Here is a 20803-nt window from a genome sequence, read left to right as displayed (position 1 = left end):
GCCCCACCTACCCCGGCCCCCGGCCCGGCCCAGGCCCCGCCCCGCCTACCCTGCGGCCCCCCCCCCCCCGCCCCTGCCCCGCCCCACCTACCCCGCCCCGGCCGCGCCTGGTCCGACGACCCCGCACCCTGGGCAGCCCCGCGCCGCTAGCTGGAGGAGCCGGGGTCCGAGCTGCGGCCTGGCCTGCCGGCCGTCCCTCCTCAGTCCCCCACTGCCCATCTCGCGTGGGGTCTCTCCGCAGCCCGCGCTGTCCCTCGGAGCCCTCTTGGCTCCCCGCCTCCGCCCCCCACCAAGTCCCTGTGTGGCCGGCGGGCCCTGCACCCGTCCCTGTCTGTCTCAGTCGCTGTCTCTCTGGCCCTACTCCTCGGATGGAGACCAGGCTCCTTAGCTGGGTGGCCCGGGTGCGGCCCCAGGTGTGGGAGTGGGCCAGGGCGGGAGGGGGCTGCCCCCCTGAGATCCATCACTGCTGCCGAGGTCGGCAGTGGGAAAGGATTTATTATCACTAAGTGGCCATGACAGAGCGGGGCGGGGGCACTAGGACGCTGCCCGTCGATTAGGGGCTCGTTCCCGCGGGGGAGGGGAGCAGAGGGGGGACTCTCGCTGCAGAGGTCTGGGACAGTGGAGAGGCCGGGGCGTGGGGGCTGGTGTGGTCATGGCTTCTCCAGCTGCACGTCTCCGATGTGGAGGCTGCCCACGTCCTGGTAGGTGCCCTGGAGGCCCCGGGAGATGTCCTCGTACATGGAGCAGTCGTCCAGATTCAAGCCCTGGAAACAGCGTGGGGTCAGCACCTGCCCAGTCCCCAGCCGCCCCCAGGGAGGAGCCGGGCAGACCCTCGAGGCCCCCACCCCACGCTCACCTCGTAAAGATTCTCGTCTTCGTAGTCGTCCTGGGCGTCCACTGCGAATTTCTCATTCTGCCAGCGCTTCTGCAGGGGTGGGCGGGGGGGATAACCTTTCAGACCCTCCCCATGCCAGAGGGGTGGGGTGGGGTCCAAAGCTGGTGTCCTTAGGCCTGTCCCCACGAGTGATGACGACAGTGACTCAGAGTAGCGGCCCTGTGGCCGAGACAGCGCGGGGAGGACGCCCAGCCCCATCTTCCCAGTTATTTGAAAGGCGGAACGAGAGAGAGAGAGAGAGAGAGAGAGAGAGAGAGAGAGAGAGAGAGAATCTTCCATCCGCTGGTTCACTCCCCCAGTGGCTGCAACAGCCAGGGCTGGGCCAGGCCAAAGCCAGGAGCCAGGAGCTCCGTCTGGGTCTCCCACGTTGGGTGGCAGGGCCCTAGTACTTGGGCGGGGGTCTGCTGCCTCCCAGGGCACATTAGCAGAGAGCTGGGTGGGGAACAGGTGCTCCATGATGCCGGCACCGCCAGTGGAGGTTGGACCTGCTGTCCACCATCTTACCTGGAGGGTGCCGGCAGGCACTCCTGGGCTGGGGGTGGGGGGCAGGACAGACACCCCCTGGGGGTTAGAATGACTCGCCTTTGAAGGGAGGTGACTGCGGGGGGGGGGGGAGGCAATGAGGGGGCGTGTCCTGGGCTCAGCATCATTTACAGTCCTTGCCAAAGCGCAGGGTGGGGACTTGGAGGCCTGAGCCCTGGCAGGCTGGCTGGGCGGGGGGAGGGGGGGGGGATGCAGGGGGGGGCTCACCCTGAACAGCAGCAGCGTCCCGGGCACCACGGCACAGAACAGCAAGATGATGCCCTCGGCTGTGATGATGCGGTTCTTGGTGCCCTCGCCCATGTCCAGGAAGGGTCTGGGGGGCGGCTCTGTGGGAGGGGCTGCTGCTTAGGCTCCTGGCACCGGCTGCCCGCCCTCCCTCCAGCCCCCTGACCCCAGCCAGCGCCGGCCACGCCCCCAGCGCCCTTGGCAGAGCGTGCTCACCGCGCACTCGGAGGTAGGTGCCGCAGGAGTGCCGCTCCATGTCCCCGTCTTTCACGGTGCACTGGTACATGCCACCGTGGCTCTTGTTCACCTTGGCGATGACCCATTCGCCACTTTCCGTGGAGGCCTGGCCCAGGTAGTAGCGTGGCCACGAGCAGTTGCCCTGCCCGATGAACCACCAGGAGACGTTGGCACTGTTGCTGCCGTTGTTTTCGCACGGGAGGTGGGCCCGGTCCCCCAGGCTGACGGTCATGGACGGTGGGCCCTCCTTTATCCACAGGGCCTGGCACTCGGGGCCTGCGGAGGGAAGGAGCCGTCAGGGCCTGGGGAAGGCGAGGCCCCCCTGGCTGCTCCCTCTTGCACCCCCACCACCCAGGAAGTACCCTGGCCAGGTCAGATCCCTTCCTGTTCCGATCCAGCCCACCCTGCCTTGCGTGCATATGTGTCTGTGTGGGTGAGTGTGGCCAGCCCAGGGGCAGGGCGTGAGTTCTGTCCTTGAGCCAGGCTGGGAGCTAAGGGAAGTGGCTCAGCAGGGAAGAGAGAAACTGGACTGGACGATGTCACTGCCCTAGGCCAGTCCACATGGCCCACGGGGGAGGGGGCTGAGGAAGAGGGGAGGAGGAAGAGGTGGGGGAAGGCCCAGCGGCTTCATGGTCATGGGCGTGCGACACCCAGATGAGCTCCAGGCCCTCCTGGAGACACTGTGGTGAGCCACCTTGCTCTTGGAGCCCCTCGGTCAGCCCGGGCGCAGCCCCTGCCAGGTGCCGGCCATCGGGGGCTCGAGGGAGGTGGTGGAGGCCCCACCTCCCCCCAGAAAGGGCTCCTTCTACAGGGGGGCCGCTGAGAGTCCTCCCCTCCCCCCAGGGCCCCATTCTGCACCAGCGCAGTGCTCAACCTCGCAAGTTCCTTATTTTGACCTGTGGGGCTGCCTCCCTCCACGGCGCTGTGGACGCCCCGGGCTCCCTCCGGCCTCACCTTGGCTGGCTCAGGAGTGTAGCTCCTGTGTCCCATATGTCGCCTACGGCAACGTGCAGGACTGCTACGGGGAGGGGGGTCATCCCCAGCTGCCCACCCTTCCCTCCGTCTCCCCCACCCCTCTGCCGGCCGCCCACCCAGCGCCCACCCCTCCGCCACATACCCAGGCAGGCCAGGAACAGCAGGAAGAGGGGGAGGAGGGGGGCAGGCGGACCTGGGCGGGCTCGCAGACCCCCAGGCATCTTCTCCCCGTGGGTTGGTTGGTCTGAGCTGCGGCAGTCCTGGGGTACCAGATTCCACGCCAAGCCCCACCCCACTTCCGGCCCAGCCTTCGCGGAGATGGGCTCCGCTGACCCGGTGCTGGGCTCTCTGGCTGTTGGGCCTGAGAGCGGGGGAGGAGCTGCCCCTGCACCTGTGGTAGCCGCAATTCCCCTGAGGGGCGGGGGAAGAAGGCACGCACAGGCTGCCTCAGCGGCGTCTGGGGAGGTGAGGGAGGGAGCCGAGGTGCAGGGTGCAGCTGTCCCTTGGCCCTGTCCCGGCACACCCTGCACCTCCCCTCTCTGAGCCTCTGTTTTCTCGCTTCTTGGGGGACAGGAGTAAAGGAGCTGCCCCCCCACCCCAAGCGCTAAGCGCTCAGAAAACGTCGCTTGTGTTGAACAGGCGGCCCCCTTGGTGGCCTCCCTCCTCCAGGCCCTGGCATGGAAACGATGTATTTATTGAAAAGGCAGTGATGGAGAGGGATCCTCCATGCATCGGTTCACTCCTCAGATGGCTGCCACAGCCAGGGCGGGGCCCGTCTCCCAGCACCCGGGCCGTCCTCTGCTGCTCTCCCAGGCGCATCAGCAGGGAGCTGGGTTGGAAGCAGAGCGCCGGGGGCTTGCATCGGTTCTTCAGTATGGGATGCTGGTGTCGCAAGCTGCAGCTCAGCTCTGTGCCACAGTGCAGGCAACGTGGCCGACAAATGGAGGGCAGACAGAGCTCTTCCACCTGCTAGTCCCCCTCCAACAGCTGGCTGGGTCACGCAGGAACTCCATGTCTCCACACGGGTGGCAGGGACCCAAGTACTTCAACCAGTGGGTGGGTGGGAAATTGCTTTGTGTCTCTCCCTGTCACTCTGCCTTTCAAATAAATACATCTTTAAAAGATAATGACTTCAGTGTTTGGTCCCTGCCACATGGGAGACCTGGGTTGAGTTCCTGGCTCCTGGTGGCCCAGCCCTGTTGGAGGGAACATTTCTGTCTTCCTTCCTTTCAAGTAATAAACAGTCCACTGTAGGGAGATTTTCCTTTTCAAAGATTTGAAAGGCAGTGACGGATCTTCAGCCAGCTGGTTCACCTGCCAAATGAGGTCTTTTAGATTTTTATTTATTCATTTGCAAGGCAAAGAGATTGAGATCTTCTATCATCTGGTTCATTCCTCAGTGGCTCCAAGGGCTGCGGCTGAAGCCAAGAGGCCAGAACCCCACTCAGGTCTCCCCTGCAGGTGCAGGGGCCCAAGCTCTTGGGCCATTTCTCCACTTTTTCCCCAGGAGCATTAGCAGGGAGCCGGATGGCCGGTGGAGCTGGCAGGACTCGAACCAGTGCCCGTATCAGGTGCTGGGTTTGTAGGCAGCAGCTTGACCCGCTGTACCATAACGCTGGCCCTGAGCCCAAACACTTGTCAGCACCTGCCGGCTTCCCAGGCACATTAGCACAAAGCTCATCTCAAGTGCAGCAGCTGGGACCTGAACCGGAGCTCCCACATGGGGTGCCAGTCACAGGTGGCAGCCAATCTGCTGTGCTACAGTGCCAGCCCCACAGGGGGATTTTTAGTGTCAACAATTAGTAAAGGGGCCGGCGCTGTGGCGTAGCGGATAAAGCTGCTGCCTGCTCCTCTTCCGATCCAGCTCTCTGAGGCCTCTGCACCTGCAGTGTCCTTACAGGACGGGTGTGGGGGTGCTGGGACCCTAGTGCACAGCAGGGGAAGCACACCTGGCTGCCCCTGGAGTGACAGCGGGGGTGGAGCCACAGTGGGGTGAGAGGCCTCATTCCTGAGGGGCACCCCCAGGACGCCGCACGCCTATCGTCACTTGCTTCCTGGGCTGGAGGGTCCCAGGGGGGTTGTCCACTATAGTGAGCGTCTGTCTGGTTGCCTTCCTTTGAGGCTGTGGCCCAGTTCCCTTTGAACCCGGGTCCTCCCCTTCCCATGCAGGGTGTTCCTTGAGGGGCAGGTCATTGGCTCCTCTATGCTTCTGTTCCTTCTGCCCCTCCCAGCAGATCGGGATCCAGAACTGGAAGCCGGACCTCATCTTTCAAGGCTGAGCGGCTTCCAGGGCCTCCACTGCCCCCCAGTGGCCGGAGAGGCGCAGACAGATGCCTGGCGCTGAGCTCTGGGGAATGCCTTCCCTGGGGGGAGGGGCCAGGCCGGGGAGCAGCTGGGGGCTCCACGTGATGGGGTCTCCTCATCGGTGGGGCGGCTGGCAGACTACCCAACCCCTCACCTCCTAAGTGGGGCTGCACAGAACAGCACTCAGGCCCATCTCACTGGCCGCTCCCCATGGAATCCTGGCCCGGGAAGGAGCCAGGTCCCCTGCTGGAAGTGGACCGGTCATCGGGGCAGTTTGCGGGACCATCACTCCCAGAGTCAGCAAGGCCAGTTCAGAACTAGCTGCACCCAGCGGGGGCCCAGGGTCCCAACCACGGGGGGGGGGGGGGGGGGGGCCGTGCAGTGGAGGCAGGCACGGCGGGGCAGGCCCCAGGTGTGTGCTCGGCGCCTGCCTTCCTCCACCCACCCTGGTCCTGGGCTTCACACAGCTGCTCCTCTGCTCTCTTTCCCGAATTGCAGGGACAGGACAGGACAGGACCAGGGGCAGGCAGAGGGACAGCTGGGACATCCTGCCTCCTGGGGAAACCAAGTGCAAAGCCTGGGCCTCACTGCCGCACCACAGGCACCTGTCAGGGGGGAAAGTGCCCCTTCACCCGCGCCCCACGGAGCAGCCAATCAGGAGCCAGACCAGTTTACGAATGAGGCAATTTATTGACCCAGCATCACTTGTTTTAATGTTTCTTGTTGGCAGCTGCCACCTGTGGGAGAAGACGGCGAGGTCAGGGCGGGGCCTATGGGGGGGGGCCTCTGCAGCAGCCCCCACCACACGGCCCGGCCTTGCAGTTCCAGTGGCTCAGCTGGCCCCACAACTACTTTTCCCCACTGCCCCCAAGGAGGAAGCAGTGTGCCCCACGGGCCCAGCCACCTCCTTCCCTCCACTGCCCCCACCAGGCTGGGCTGTGGGAGGACCCAGCCCAGACACGCCCAGGCAGCGATGGAGAGCCAGCCCCAGCCCCCTGTGGGCCTCACCTGTCCAGCGATTCTGTCCAGATCTCTTTGTCCCTGAGGTGTCAGTTTGCGGCCCCTGCGGGAGGGAAGGGGTCATGCACACATTAAGTCCCCTCGCGCCTGGCTCTGGACCACACGGGCCAGGTCCCCGAGGGAGCCTGGTGGCTGGAGGCCCCTGGACCACACGGGCCAGGTCCCCGAGGGAGCCTGGTGGCTGGAGGCCCCTGGACCACATGGGCCAGCTCCCCGAGGGAGCCTGGTGGCTGGAGGCCCCTGGACCACATGGGCCAGCTCCCCGAGGGAGCCCGTGTAGCTGGAGGCCCCTGGACCACATGGGCCAGCTCCCCGCGGGAGCCCGGTGGCTGGAGGCCCCTGGGAGCTGATGGGGCAGTGCTGTGCAAGCATCAGATCAAAATCCCCAAAAAGTAGTGGCCAAGTTAGGGGGCAGGCTCATGAGGGCGGAGCCAGGGTGGTCGGTGGAAGTGGCCCCGCCCCAGGCGCCCACTTACCCGTCCTGGTCCTTTTCCACCATCTTCAGCCCCTCCAGGGCCTGCAGGACGCGGCGGGCCACGCTCTTGGAGCCGCGGCTGAAGTGGCTGGGCATGACGCCGTTCCTCTGCCGGCCCCCGTAGATCTTGGTCATGGAGCCGACGCCAGCACCGCCCCGCAGGTACAGGTGCCGCGCTGTGGACGCTGGGGGTGGGGTGGGGACGTGAGGACCCTTCGTGGGCAGGAGGGGTCTCTGCACAGCTGCGGCCACGCGCTCCCCGCGAGCGGAGAACCCTCTGGTGAATCCAGGCGGGACGCCTCACCCACACCCGAGGCCAACAGGCACCCGGCAGCGGCGTGCAGATGCGGGCGAGGCTCCAGGGCCTGTCCGTGCTCTGCCACTGCGGCTGCAGGACCGAGGCCTGGATGCGGGAAGCCCGGCCGCCCGGGCCTGCCCAACTGGGCTGGGATTTCCAGGGCTGAGACCTGCAAGCGGTGTTGGTGGCCTGGGTGACAGCAGCGTCCCAGCCCTGCAGACCAGTGGGGAGGGCCTCCTCTCTCCTGACTACAGCCCAGGAGCCAGGCGCTGAGACCAAGGCGAGGTGGGTGCTCCCCTCGCTTCAGCCTCCCCCTGCCCCTGGAGACCTAAGATGCGGGGGAGGGGCCGGTGCTGGGGCACCATGTGTGTGTGCCCCGCATGGACACCTGGACGCCCGTTGAGCCCCGGCTGCTCCACTTCTGGTCCAGGCCCCTGCTCGTGCGCCTGGGAAAGGCAGCAGGAGATGACTCAGGTGTCTGGGCCTGGCACCACGCGGGAGACCCCGATGAAGCTCCTGGCTTCAGCCTGGCCATGGTGGCCACCTGGGGAGGGAGCCAGCAGGCGGAAGGTCTCTCTCTCAAAATAAATAAGTCTTAAAAAAATGCAAAAGGAGCTTTTTCGCATTTTCCACAAACTTTTGGGATCACAACATTCTTCTGCAGCAAGACACGCCCTCTTCCTGCCACGGCCACCCTGCCTCTGCTCAGCTCAAAACCACCATCTGGCCGCCCATTCTGCCTCGGCCTTGACCCAGGCCCCACCCCTACAGCCTGCCCCTCTGCCGGGCCTCACCTCACCCCCAATCTGCCGTCACAGCAACCTCACTGGAAGCCCCGTTCAATGCCACCCCTTCCCGGCCGCCTGCACCCGGGACAGCCCCGAAGGGCTGAGACGCCCAGACGGCAGCAGAGGCTGTGCCCAACAGGACCGGAGGCCTCTGCTCAGCTCGGGTCGACAGGGGAGGGGGGTGTCTAACCCAGCACTGCTCCTCTCCCGTAGCAACACGGAGCCTGCCATCCCTGGGGAGGCTCGCGGAGAACACGCACGCCCAGCGAAGCCAGCTGACTCACGGCTGACTGCTGCCTGAAACCCCGCTGGTGGGCACCGGTAGCCAAGCCAGGCCGTCCTCGTCACAGCGCCTCCCCTCCTTGGGAGGGCCACTCTGGCCCCTGCAGTCACCCTACCGTGTGGCCACACCCCCACCCTCTCCTATACAAGGGGTTTCTTCTGCCAAGGGCCACACCAAAGAATCACCTTAGCAAGTGCACCACGGCTTCACTGGACTTCAAGCGCTGCCTGTGGTTGCTGGGCAGGGCCACACTGAGCCCTGGGCTGATGTCCCCCCCATGCCAGACTGAGGGTGGAGGCTGACTCTGCACTTGAGGGCCTGTGCAGACCGACAGCCCAGCCCCAGTCACCCCTTCCTCCCACCCACGCCCGTCACAGCCCGCGCAGGACCGGGGCCGCCTGCACCACAGACGCCCCAGCTCAGCAGGGCCCCCACCCAGACGCCACTCTCGACCCCCCCTCCCTTCTGAAGGTCAGGCAGCCCCCTGCAGCGAGCGGCGTCCCACTCGTGCCCGGTCCCCGGTCCCCGTCCTGCCCGGACGCTGCACTCCCCACCCGGCTCCCCGCCACCCTGAGGGGGACTCTGGCCTGGCCCCGTCCACACTGTTGAGGCCACTTGGAAGAGCTCACTCTGCCTTACAAGTAAACGAATTACAAAAATGGCCAAGGCAGCACAGATCCGAGGGTCAGACGGAGCCGGCCGGGTGGGCAGGGGCACCCAGGGGCCAGGGCCGGCTTAGGAGACGCTGCAGGCCCGAGGCGCAGCCCGGCCACCCTGCACCGGCCGGCGTGGCCGCATCCCAACAGAAACGCACGGAGCAGGGCCCTGGTCCCGAACCCAACCCTGTGCCAGACAGACCAGAACTCCACGGGCAAGCCCTGACGACGACTCACCGGGGTCACCCAGGGTCTTCGGCACAGCCAGCGCCACCCCGACCCCACCCCCACCAACCTCTCCGCTAGCCGAGGCTGAGCCCCGCCGACCCCCAGTACCGGCTCCCGGGCCTCGTGGACACCAGGCGCAGTGCACCTGCCGCTCGCGGCCTCCGGCGCGGGACACCCCGTCTCGGGGTCACCCTCGAGCGCCTGCAGTTCCCCGGAGCCCAGCACGGCCCCCCGCCCCCACCCCACCCCGGCCCGCGCCCAGCCCCCGCGCCTCACCGGCTCGCGTGTAGAACCAGTTCTCATCGTAGGGGGCTAGCTCCTTGTGCTTGGCCAGCTTGACGGTGTCCACCCACTCGGGGACCTTCAGCTTCCCGGACCTGCCCGCGACAGCGACACAGGCCCCGGTGAGACCCCCGCCCGCCCCGCGCGGCCCGCCCCGCCCGCCCTGGGCCCCGCACTCACTTTTTGAGGAAGGCGGCCAGAGCTCGGACGAACTCCTGCTGGTTCACGTCCTTTACGGTGACTCCAGGCATCTGCGGCGGCAGTCAGGCCGGTGACCGCGGCTCGGCCCCGCCGGCCCCGCCGCCGCGGCCCCGCGCCGGGAACCCAGCACGACCCCCTGCGCGCCCGCATCGCCGGTCCGGGCGCCCCCCAGCCCGCACTCTCCGCTCCCACACCTCGCCGGCCGGGCATGTCCGGGCCTGCCGCCCGCACGTGGCCGCGGCTGCAGGGGGCGGGGCGGCCCCGCGCCGGACGCCCCCGGGCTCTCGGGCACGCGCTCCCGGCTGCTGGAACCCGGCCCCGGCGCCCCGTGCCCAACCCGACCCGGAGCGCCCGCTTACCGTGCGGCCTCCGCGCTGCCAGCCAGGGGAAAGGGAGCGACGGGGTTTCCCGGGCGCACAAGTCGGGCGTAGGATCTCGCGAGAGTTCCGAGGGCTCGCGAGAGCAGAGCTACGGCAGGTGGCTCCGCCTCTCTCAGGGCGAAGGCGGCTTCGTTTCCGCTTAGATGGGCGGGTGTGTAGTCAGAGGCGGAGAGGCAAAGGGAGAGGCCAGGGGCAAGGGCGTAGAGGCTGGTTTCCTTTTTGCCCGTCCTTCTTCCGGAGGCCTGGGGGGAACTTGTGATTTAGGTGGCGTCGCGCGTTGGCCGGGAGGAACCGTGGTGGGGGAAGAGCATAAGGGCGGAAGTGCGCGAGAGGTTGGCTGGGTGGCCCCTGCAGGCGTCTCTAGCGGGCCGTCCCTTTTCCGGGTGGAAGTGCCGGTTCCCTTACCGGAAGTGAAAATAGTAAGGGCGGAACTACGAGGGCGGAACGTATGGGAAGGGCGAGGACGGCCTATGGCCACACCCACTTTTCTTCCACAGCCAATAATCGCTCGACTTGGAGCCGGAAGCCCCACCCTTCTTAGGGCGGACATTGCTTCAGCCGGGTGGAAGTGGGCGTGAGGCCCTGGCGGCGGGGAGGGGTTAAGGGCAGGGACAAAGGCAGGGGCGGGGCCTCCCGGCGCCGGTGTGCGTGGGCTCGGCCCCGAGTTTACCGTGACCGTCAATTTTTTCCCCGGTGCTGAGATGCCGTGTATGCGAAATCCGCATTGCTTAATTATTGATAAGCCTATAGGCGTTGTTGAAAAATGTGAAACTATTCTAGAGACAGAAAATCGTGTATTTAAGTCGGGTTTGCATTCGTGTAGAATGTTGTTGAAACCTGTTTCATACTTTCTAAAGCTGAAGAGTTTTACTATCTCATTTGCTTTCTCTGCAGTCAACACACGAATTCGCGAATTTATTTGAAATGCAGAGTGACAGAGACAGGAAGAGATAGGAGAGAGGTTTTCCATGTCATGGTTCCCTCTCCAAAGGCCTGCACCAGCCAGGTGTGGGCCAGGCAGGAGCCATCTGGGTCTCCCGTGTGGGTGCAGGGGTCCAACTCCTCGGCTGCCTTCCGCTGCCTTCCCAGGTGCATCAGCAGAGAGCCGGATGGGAAGGGGGCGCAGCCTGCGTGTGATGCTGGCCTTGCAAGCAGATGCTTAACCCGCTGGACCACAGCACCAGCCCCAGGCTGACTCATTCCAGGCCGTCTTCCGCTGCTTTCCCAGGCACGTTAGCGAGGACCTGGATTGGAAGCAGAGCAGCCAAGACTGGATCCTCTGATCCGACCTGCGCGCCAGCGTCGAACGTGGCGGCTTCACCTGCTGTGCCACAAGGCCAGCCCTCCGTGGTGCTGGTTTCTGTAGCTTCATGCCCAGCAGCTCTGTGACGTGCTTCCAGGCCAGGCCACTGAGGCCTTGTAATATTGCGACCTGAGCGGGAACTTGAACCCAAAGCCGGTAACTGCTCAGCCCCTTCCAGTGGATTCTATAAACGGACATTTAAAAAATGCCCTAGGGCTGCGGCGTAGGAAATGGTGCTCTCAGTTGCTGGTCCCGGGTCGGGAGCCCAGTGGCCTCCCAGGACTGCAGGGGGAGGGTGCTGAACTCAGCAACTCTTAAATCTGCCGTCTCCCCCCGGCCGGCCTCCCCGAGATCTGCCCCCCTCCCCCAGGTGCCAGTGGGGAGGCCTCAACAATTTGAAAGACAGAGTTGGCCTAGCCGGTGGCAGCGTGGCAGCCTTGCCAGGGCTGGAGGAAGGACAGGGCTGTGAAGAGGGACCCACCCTGCGCCTTCCCCACTTCCCTCTCACACCCTCCTGTGACCCAGCTGTGTGGCGCTGGTGTGCCAGGGGCTCTTGGTTGGCACCAAGCAGCAGTCTTAGCCCCCGTGCTGTGCCCTCATGGGTGTGGCCGTCTCTCCCAGCGCAAGGCCAAGTGACAACAGGGGAGTGAAGCCAGGCTAAGGCAGGCCTCCGTCTCCACCCCGCAGTGAGCTGCCCTCACCTCTCAGGGAGCCGAAGCAGCCTGCCTTCTCGAGGCCCGAGCAAGGCGGGACAGGCTGTGGCTGGACCGAGCAAGGCGGGACGAGCTGTGGCTGGACGCCACTGCCGTCAGGCACGTGAGTAGAGAGTGGTGCGGGGAGACGGACACCGCGTGTTCTCTCCTGGGCCTGCAGTGGCAGCCGCCAGCACCCACTGCCATAGAAGAGAGGAGGGCAGGAGGACAGGGCCGGGGAGGTTAGACCAGGGGTGCACCAATACAGCGCCAGAGGAGCAGTTAGTTTTAGAGGTTTTTATTTATTTATGTATTTAAACTTTTTAAAAAAGATTTATTTGAAAGTCAGAGTTACACAGAGGCAGAGAGAGAGAGAGAGAGAGAGAGAGAGGTCTTCCATCCACTGGTTCACTGCTCAATTGGTCGCAACAGCTGGAGCTGCACCAACCTGAAGCCAGGAGCCTGGAGCTTCTTCCAGGTCTCCCACGCGGGTGCAGGGGCCCCAGGACTCGGGCCATCTTCTACTGCCTTCCCAGGCCACAGCAGAGAGCTGGATCGGAAGTGGAGCAGCTGGGACTCCATCTGTGGCCCACATGGGATGCCAGTGTCACAGGTGCCAGCCCCAAGTTTTGTTTTCTTTTCTTAAAGATATTATTGATTTGAAAGTCAGAGTTAGAGAGGGAGGGAGAGACAGAGAGAGGAGACAGAGAGAGAGAGAGAGAGAGAGAGAGAGATTTTTCATCCACTGGTTCACACCCCAATTGGCCACAATGGCCAGGGCTGGGCTGGTCTGAAGCCAGGAGCCAGGAGCTTCTTCCACGTCTCCCACGTGGGTGCAGGTGCCCAAGGACTTGGACCATCCTCTGCTGCTTCTGCCAGGCCATCAGCAGGGAGCTGGACTGGAAGAGGAGCAGCCGGGACCTGAACTGGTGCCCATATGGGATGCTGGCACTGCAGGGGTGGCTTTACCTGCTACACCACACACCATAGCGCTCGCCCGGTTTGAGTTCTTGCTTTTTTTTTTTCTGGACAGGAAGAGTTAGACAGTGAGAGAGAGAGAGAGAGAAAGGTCTTCCTTCCATTGGTTCACCCCCCAAATGGCTGCCACAGCCGGCGCTGTGCTGATCTGAAACCAGGAGCCAGGTGTTTCCTTCTGGTCTCCCATGCGGGTGCAGGGCCCAAGTACTTGGGCCATCCTCCACTGCCTTCCCGGGCCACAGCAGAGAGCTAGACTGGAAGAGGGGCAACCGGGACAGAATCCGGCACCCCGACCGGGACTAGAACCCGGTGTGCCGGCGCCGCAGGTGGAGGATTAGCCTAGTGAGCCGCGGTGCCGGCCCCAGTTTGAGTTCTTGTAACACAGTGGGGTGACGATAGTTGACAGTTTATGATGTAGTTCAAAATCACTCAAGAGTCCAACATTTCCTAACCAGTGGAAGTGATAAATGTTTGAGAGGGGTTGCACATCACCCTGATTGGATCCTTACCTGGGTACTTATATTGAATTACTGTACTATGCCCCTGAGTGTGTACAAATATTACCTGTCAGTTAGAAGAGAAGGGGGCGCAAGTAACAGCAGCACAGAGGCTCCGTGATGAGTCGGCTCCTCCAGCTTTCTGGGCGCCCCTTCTAGGAGGGGCAGGGAGGGGTCTCCAGGGCTCACATCTTCGGAACAGCCTGACCGCTCTTCACGTGTGCAGCGGTTCAAGAAAGACTAGCCAGCAGACGACTGAGGAACGAGTGTTTATTTCTGCCGTTACTGAGTAATTGATTTCCACTTCGAGAAGTGAATTGAACGAGTCCTCCCCGCGGTCAGGATGGCTCGGTTAGCCTGTGCTAACAACCCCCGGACCTCACTGGCTTAAAAGAACAGAGGCTTAGTTCCTGCGCACTCACACAAACCGAGGTGCAAAACGGACTGTTCTCCCATGTCCCATGCGGGAGAAGCAGGGTGCGTGGATGGACACAGAGCCATGGCTCAGATGAACACCCTGGCACGTGAGCTCATGCGACATTGTGCCACACGGTCAGCTTAAACTGTACAACTCTTTGTTGGGGGATTTAAAAAGGCCCGAGGACCCAAAGATGGGCTGAAGAAAATCCAGCTCGGACCAAGGGAACGCCCCCACTGTGGAAGGAACCGAGAGCCACGGGAGCTTAGAGAGAAAAGGCCCGCACGTGCGCCACGCCGGATCCCGTGTCAGCCTGTGAACCGCTGCGCGCTGCCGCCGCCCACGCAGTCCTAGCTCAACAGGGAGATGGAGCCCAGACGCCCGATGTGGAAGGCCACGGAGGGCCCCGTGCTGGGGCGGAGGGCGGGGCCCACGGGCTGGAATCCTCTTCCTCCAGTGGAAGCTGCGGAAGAAGGGAGGGCGGGGCAGTCACACCTCCCCTCTGTTCAGATAAAGGAAGCCTGTGTGTATTTGGAAGGCAGAGTGACAGAGGAGGGAGAGAAGGGAGGGGGGGAGGAGGGGGGCGAGCGAGCTTTCACCCAGGGCCCACTCCCCGGAGGCTCAGACCAGTCACAGCCAGGCGTGGTCCAAGGAGGAGTGGGGGCCTCCACCAGGCCTCCCACACGGGTGGCAGGAGCTCAGTGCTGGGACCCGGCTGGCGCCCAGTGCAGCGGCAGGCAGGGAGTAGCTGGGCCGCAGCGCTGCGCACCCGGCCCTCTGTGCAGACTTTCCTCCCTGTTCTCACCTCCGCCTGCCTCCCTTCCCTCCAGCACAGCTCAGTCCCTGAATACAGCCCTGCCTAGCCAGAAGCCTTCGCGGCCAGCGTCAGTCTGGCGGTCAGGTCAGGACGCCGGTCTCAGGTGAGGGCCGCGTTCTGTCCCGGCTGCGGCTCCCGACCCCAGCTTCCTGCTGCTGCAGAGCCTGGAAGGAGCAGCCCCTGGCACCCGCAGGAGCCCCGCTGAGCTCTCCGCACCTGGCACCCTGCTTTGGCCTCGTCCATCCCTGGCTACTGAGGGCGTTGGGAGTGGATCACCAGACGGAAGTGCACACACGCTCTCTCTGCCTCCCAGATGAGTGCGCAGGAAGAGAGAGCAGCATTCCCGGCTCTCTGCTTGTCCTGGTCTGGACTCCCAGCCCGTGGCCCAGGCCGCCCCAGCCCCGTCTCTGTGCTCCAGGCCCTCAGCCCCTCTGTTCTGCTCCAGAGTCGTCAGGGAGCCGTGTGAAGGCTTCCCGCTTCCCACCCGACCCCCTCGGCCAGACCCGCAGCTCTCAGTGGGCGGCTTGGGGCTGGAGCGGGCCCGGCTCTGCCAGTGTCTTACTGTGTGCTCTCGGCCCGTTCCTTGAAGTCAGGATGCTGGACATTTGGTGCTGAGTGCAAAGCTGGTGAAGGGGATGAAGTGGGGACGCCTCCAGTGCAGCCCGGGGACAGGCTGAGGAGTGAGGGGCCCAGGCCTGGAGACCTTCGCCCTGGGTTACCCCCGCGGCCTCCCCTTGCCCAGCCGCCCCTTGTCTGCTCCTTCCAGGGAGCAGGTTACCTGGTGGGCCACAGGGGTGGAGCAAGGAGATCCAGGCAGGGTTGGGGGGCACAGAAGGGGTCAGGCGGGGAGCCTGGGATGAATCTTTCAGGCCTACGAGGGCCTCAGCTGCCTCTCGCTGTAGCTGCCGCTCTGAGGGGGCTGGTGTCCAGGCCAGGCGAGAGGCCCCAGGGGCCTGCAAAGCAAATGGAGAGAAGTGGAGTGGGAACCCCCACTTCTGCCCGGCTCCAGGCGCTCCCTCGGGCCCCTGCTCTTCCCTCCCCCAGGCCCTGGCTCCCATTTCTTTCCCAGGACCTGTGGCTGTAGCAGAAGCGGGTCTGGGGCGCCACACGACTGCAGTATCAGGGTCGAGCATCTGGAAGCAAGGAGAAAGGTGTCCGGGGTTAAACACGTGGACAGACAGGTACACACAGGACGGGGCGGGGGTTAAACACGTAGACAGACAGGTACACAGGACGGGGGCGGGGTTAAACACGTGGACAGACAGGTACACAGGACGGGGGTGGGGGTTAAACACGTGGACAGACAGGTACACAGGATGGGGGCGGGGGTTAAACACGTGGACAGACAGGTACACAGGACGGGGGCGGGGGTTAAACATGTGGACAGACAGGTACACAGGACGGGGGTGGGGGTTAAACACGTGGACAGACAGGTACACAGGACGGGGGCGGGGGTTAAACACGTGGACAGACAGGTACACAGGACGGGGGCGGGGGTTAAACACGTGGACAGACAGGTACACACAGGACGGGGGCGGGGGTTAAACACGTGGACAGACAGGTACACAGGACGGGGGCGGGGGTTAAACACGTGGACAGACAGGTACACACAGGACGGGGGCGGGGGTTAAACACGTGGACAGACAGGTACACAGGACGGGGGCGGGGGTTAAACACGTGGACAGACAGGTACACACAGGACGGGGGCGGGGGTTAAACACGTGGACAGACAGGTACACAGGACGGGGGCGGGGGTTAAACACGTGGACAGACAGGTACACAGGACGGGGGCGGGGGTTAAACACGTGGACAGACAGGTACACAGGACGGGGGCGGGGGTTAAACACGTGGACAGACAGGTACACAGGACGGGGCGGGGGTTAAACACGTGGACAGACAGGTACACACAGGACGGGGGCGGGGGTTAAACACGTGGACAGACAGGTACACAGGACGGGGGCGGGGGTTAAACACGTGGACAGACAGGTACACAGGACGGGGGTGGGGGTTAAACACGTGGACAGACAGGTACACAGGGCGGGGGCGGGGTTCTGACTTGGGGATCTGGTGCGAACTGGGAGGGCGCTGCCCTGTTGGTGGGAACCACACGCGCCCCTCTCCCTACTCACGTGCGGGGCAGGCTGGGGGGGCCCTGAGGCTCTCCAGTGAGAGGGACGGTCAGTACCGAGCGCGCCCCTGGGCAGGCAGCGAGGGGCCCGTGCGTGGGCAGCCGGAGAGAGGCGCCAGAGTCGAAGGCTGCGGGGTGGGTGAGAGAAGGCGGAGGGGAGGTCACAGGCCCTTCCCTGCCCTCTGCGGCCGAGACAGGCGCCTCGCTGACTGACGTCTCACCAGGGAACGGATGCAGCGGGACTGCCGATTCTGGGCAGAGCAGGCGGCACACCACTGGGGGTGGCATGGAGAGGCCCGGAGGCAGCCAGTGGCCAGGGGCCCAAGGGCCGGGGGGCACCGCAGTCCACGGCAGAGGCAAGGCTTCCGGGGGCCGGCTGAGCAGCAGAGGCCCACGGACGTTCTCCTGCAAGGGCAGAGGGCACGGCTGGTGTCCTGGGGTTGGGTAGGACCCCAAAACTTTGCAGCCAGGGAGCCTTGAAGACCCACCCTCTCACTTTGCCCACAGGAAGAAGGGATTTACCCAAGATTAGGCAGCAAGTCAGGGCTGGGGCTGGAACCCAGGGGTCGCGGGGCACAGCCGGGGTGTGGGCAGGAGCTGGGGTGGGAGCCGCTGCCCGAGGCCCAGGCTCTCCTACCTTCCCGGGGGGCGTCAGTGTCAGCGGGACTGCCCCATGGTGGGGCTGCGGCTGCGGTGCGATGTTCTCCTTTCCAGCTGGGAGGGACCGGCAGGGGCTCTGGTGAGCCCTCCCCCAACCCCCAGCCCACATGGGTGCTCATCCCCCCATCCCCCCAGCCCACATGGGTGCCCAGCCCCCATCCCCCCAGCCCCACATGGGTGCTCAGCCCCCCACCCCTCACTGGGTGCCCAGACTCCCAGCCCCACATGGATGCTCAGCCCCCACCCCCCCAGCCCCTCACTGGGTGCTCAGCTCCCTTCCCCATTTTCCACCACACACCCACTGCGTTTGATCGCTGGGGAGCTGCGGCCAGAGGAGAACCACCTTGCCCGAGGTCACACGGGTCACACGGGCAGGACTGGGCCTCCACTTACGCTTTCTACACGCACAGCCCCACCCCGCCCGGCACTCACAGGGGACCCCCGGTGGAGCAGCGCCCTTCTTGCCGCGGCCGGGGGCTTTGGGAGGGGCTGTCCCTCTGCGCAGCAGCCCCTGAGCCAGCTGTCTCTTCAGCTGCGCCTCCTGCTGCCTGCGCAGGGCTACCTGGGCGGCCATGACCCTGCGGCGCTCCCTGAGGGGTGGGGAGGAGCGTCAGGGGGCAGCTCAGAGGGGGCGCTCCCTGGAGGGGTGGGGGCGAGCGTCAGGAGGAGGCTGGGGGGGCGCTCCCTGAGGGGTGGGGAGGAGCGTCAGGAGGAGGCTGGGGGGGGCGCTTCCTAGAGGGGTGGGGATGAGTCAGGGGGCAGCTCAGGGCCCCCCCGGGCGCTCCCTGAAGGGGTGGGGGCGAGCGTCAGGGGCGGCGCCCCCTGGAGGGGTGGGGAGGAGTCAGGGGGCGGCTCGGCTCGGGGCCCCCAGGCGCTCCCTGGAGGGGTGGGGAGGAGTCAGGGGGCGGCTCAGGGCCCCCAGGCGCTCCCTGGAGGGGTGGGGAGGAGTCAGGGGGCGGCTCGGGGCCCCCAGGCGCTCCCTGGAGGGGTGGGGAGGAGTCAGGGGGCGGCTCGGGGCCCCCAGGCGCTCCCTGGAGGGGTGGGGAGGAGTCAGGGGGCGGCTCAGGGCCCCCCGGGTGCCCCCTGGAGGGGTGGGGAGGAGTCAGGGGCGGCTCAGGGGGGGGAGCCCCCTGGAGGGGTGGGGGTGAGCGTCAGGGGCGGCTGGGGGGGCGCCCCCTGGAGGGGTGGGGAGGAGTCAGGGGGCGGCTCGGGGGCCCCCCGGGTGCCCCCTGAAGGGGTGGGGAGGAGTCAGGGGGCGGCTCGGGGTCCCCCGGGTGCCCCCTGAAGGGGTGGGGAGGAGTCAGGGGGCGGCTCGGGGTCCCCCGGGTGCCCCCTGAAGGGGTGGGGGCGAGCGTCAGGGGCGGCTGGGGGGGCGCCCCCTGGAGGGGTGGGGAGGAGTCAGGGGGCGGCTCGGGGGCCCCCCGGGTGCCCCCTGAAGGGGTGGGGAGGAGTCAGGGGCGGCGCCCCCTGGAGGGGTGGGGAGGAGTCAGGGGGCGGCTCGGGGCCCCCCGGGTGCCCCCTGAAGGGGTGGGGAGGAGTCAGGGGCGGCTCAGGCCCCGGGCGCCCCCTGGATTGGTGGGGAGGAGTCAGGGGCGGCTGGGGGGGGCGCCCCCTGGAGGGGTGGGGAGGAGTCAGGGGGCGGCTCAGGGGCCCCCCCCCCCCCCGGGCTCTCCCTGGAGGGGTGGGGGCGAGGTCAGGGGGCGGCTCAGGCCCCGGGAGCCCGGCCCGCACTCACAGGATGAGGACGCATTTGTGGCACTCGCAGGTCTGGAAGAGGCAGAGGCGCTTGTGGCCCTTGAGGCGGGCCGTGACGCCGTGGTTGCGGCAGCGGGCGCAGGTGGGGGAGCGGCTGGCGGCTCTGCGGGGCACCAGCTCCGCGCCCTGCAGGGCTCTGCTCTCCAGCCCGGGGCCCGGCTCCGAGGCGCAGTGGTGGGGCTCCACTCCGCTGGGTTCCATGGGTCTGGGGCCGGAGCGGAGGGAGGGTCAGGACAGCCCCGGGGCCCTGCCCCATCCCCCCCCCACCCCGGAGGCCGCACCTCTGCTTCTGGCTCCCGCACCACCTCGCCCCTTCCTCCCGCCACTTCTCATTTAGTCTGCTACACACTTTCCCAGGGCGAATCCCGGCTTCACCCACGCCCCCACCCACCGCTCCTACACCCGCTCCTGCCACCGCCTGCCCCAGCCGGCCGTGCTTCCTGGCATCCTCACCCCTACCATCGATCCGATCTGACCCAACACCTTCGGCCCCTCCCCTTCAAGTCCTGGTCTCAGTCTCCTCCTTGCACCCCCGCCCCCACCCCGTGCGCCCTTCCCATCAGAACTCCCTCTTGGACCAACACCAACTGCGTGCTCTCTGGGGTCCCCGCCCCTCTTTCAATGCCCTCAATTTCTCGGCCACGCCTTCATTCACTCCCCGGGTGGGTGCCGGGCCAGGCCCCCGTCCGAGGCCCCGACCCCTCTCCTGGGGCGTCCAGGCGCGCATGCTCCCGTGCCCACTTTCCAACCACGACTCTCAAGGACGGCGGCCCGTCCCGCCGCCCACCCTGCTCGTGCGTCCGTGTGCACCCCCTTCCAGCAGCCCTGCGGCCCCGCCCCGCTCCGGGGTCCGAGGGAGGGGGTGGGGCGTGGGGCACGCGTGGGGTGGGCCCGCGGGGCTGGGGGAGGGGAGGGGAGGGGCGCGAGGGGCGCGAGGGGGAGGCGAGGACGTGCCTGGGGGAGGGATCAGGCAAAAGGGACGAGAAGGGGACGGGTAGTGTCCGCGCAGCCAGCCCTCGGTTACCACAGCCTCGCGGGGCGTCAGACTCAGTCCAGAGGGGACCAAGAGAAGGGACAAACAGGCAGAGGAACGGCTGCGCTCGCGCTGGTTTTCCCGCCCCTTCTCACGGGGACCAATGAACTTCAGCCGCCTCTCGCTGCTGTGGCGGGCGTCCAATGCGCTTTGAGATCCACACCGCGGCACGCCCCTTTCCTCCAGTGCCAGTCTCCACGCGCCCAGCTATCAGGCCAACCAATAGCGCGTCGAGTTGAGCCTCGTGCCCCTTGCCCCTCCTCCCCAAGGGCGCGCTTTTCCAGATAGTTCCTCCCCTTTTGGAGGAAGCGGCCAATGGGGCGTCGAGTATCGGGGCCACGCCCTCAGGCTGGCCCTGCCCCCAGGAACGGCCGGTCCAGCCAGGCCCCGCGGGCGTTGACTTGGACTCCTCTGCGCATGCGCACAGCCTTGCCCTTCTGGACTGCGGCCTGGGCCTCGGTTGCGCTGGGCGCTTCGTCCGCGTCGTGCTGCATGGTCTCCTCAGAGCCGCGCTTGTCCTTCCATGCGCTCTCTCGCCTTCTGGTTGCCCTGCTTGCTTCCCGGCTCCCACCTCGGCCCGGGTCTCTGCGCCCTGCTGCCTCTCGGCCTGTTGGTGCTGTCCACTGTGGGACCTCGTTCTCTGGGTGCTCCGTGCCCTGAGAGCCCGGCCCCCTGCTCCCTCTCTTGGCTGTAGCCTTGGTGTCCCTGCAGCGCCTGCAGCGCTCTGCGAGG

At 65.9% G+C, this 20803-nt stretch overlaps 2 protein-coding genes across 5 annotated transcripts; both read right to left on the bottom strand.

Moving 5' to 3' along the window:
- Positions 1-475: 475 nt before the first annotated feature.
- Positions 476-9804, bottom strand: LOC127488215 (small ribosomal subunit protein eS19). 4 transcript variants are annotated; one of them, XM_089318758.1, is made up of 7 exons: positions 9770-9804; positions 9390-9460; positions 9204-9304; positions 1880-2176; positions 1646-1764; positions 857-925; positions 476-764 (listed from the first exon to the last, which is right to left on the bottom strand). In XM_089318758.1, exons 2-7 carry the CDS (start codon positions 9458-9460, stop codon positions 651-653), a joined length of 771 nt encoding a protein of 256 aa, XP_089174884.1. In that variant the 5' UTR covers positions 9770-9804; the 3' UTR covers positions 476-650. The 4 variants fall into 4 exon arrangements, with proteins under 4 accessions (XP_089174884.1, XP_051692360.1, XP_069919386.1 ...); XM_070063285.2 differs by lacking the exons at positions 476-764; positions 857-925; positions 1646-1764; positions 1880-2176 and adding exons at positions 5850-5916; positions 6188-6242; positions 6676-6859 and having other exon boundaries at positions 9605-9804; XM_051836402.3 differs by lacking the exons at positions 476-764; positions 857-925; positions 1646-1764; positions 1880-2176 and adding exons at positions 5850-5916; positions 6188-6242; positions 6676-6859.
- A 2398-nt stretch (positions 9805-12202) lies between these two features.
- DMRTC2 (DMRT like family C2) lies at positions 12203-20279 on the bottom strand. Its single transcript, XM_089318757.1, has 9 exons — positions 20063-20279; positions 19019-19243; positions 17716-17873; positions 17261-17337; positions 16845-17028; positions 16625-16751; positions 15568-15628; positions 15274-15448; positions 12203-14141 (listed from the first exon to the last, which is right to left on the bottom strand). Exons 2-9 carry the CDS (start codon positions 19237-19239, stop codon positions 14029-14031), a joined length of 1116 nt encoding a protein of 371 aa, XP_089174883.1. The 5' UTR covers positions 19240-19243; positions 20063-20279; the 3' UTR covers positions 12203-14028.
- Between the last annotated feature and the right edge of the window lie 524 nt (positions 20280-20803).

Source organism: Oryctolagus cuniculus, chromosome 18, assembly GCF_051225735.1.
Source record: "Oryctolagus cuniculus isolate XC-2025 breed Fujian yellow rabbit chromosome 18, ASM5122573v1, whole genome shotgun sequence".
Lineage (NCBI taxonomy): Eukaryota > Metazoa > Chordata > Mammalia > Lagomorpha > Leporidae > Oryctolagus > Oryctolagus cuniculus.
The sequence above is the reverse complement of the archived record's forward strand: the minus strand, read 5'-3'. Positions and strand labels throughout refer to the sequence as shown.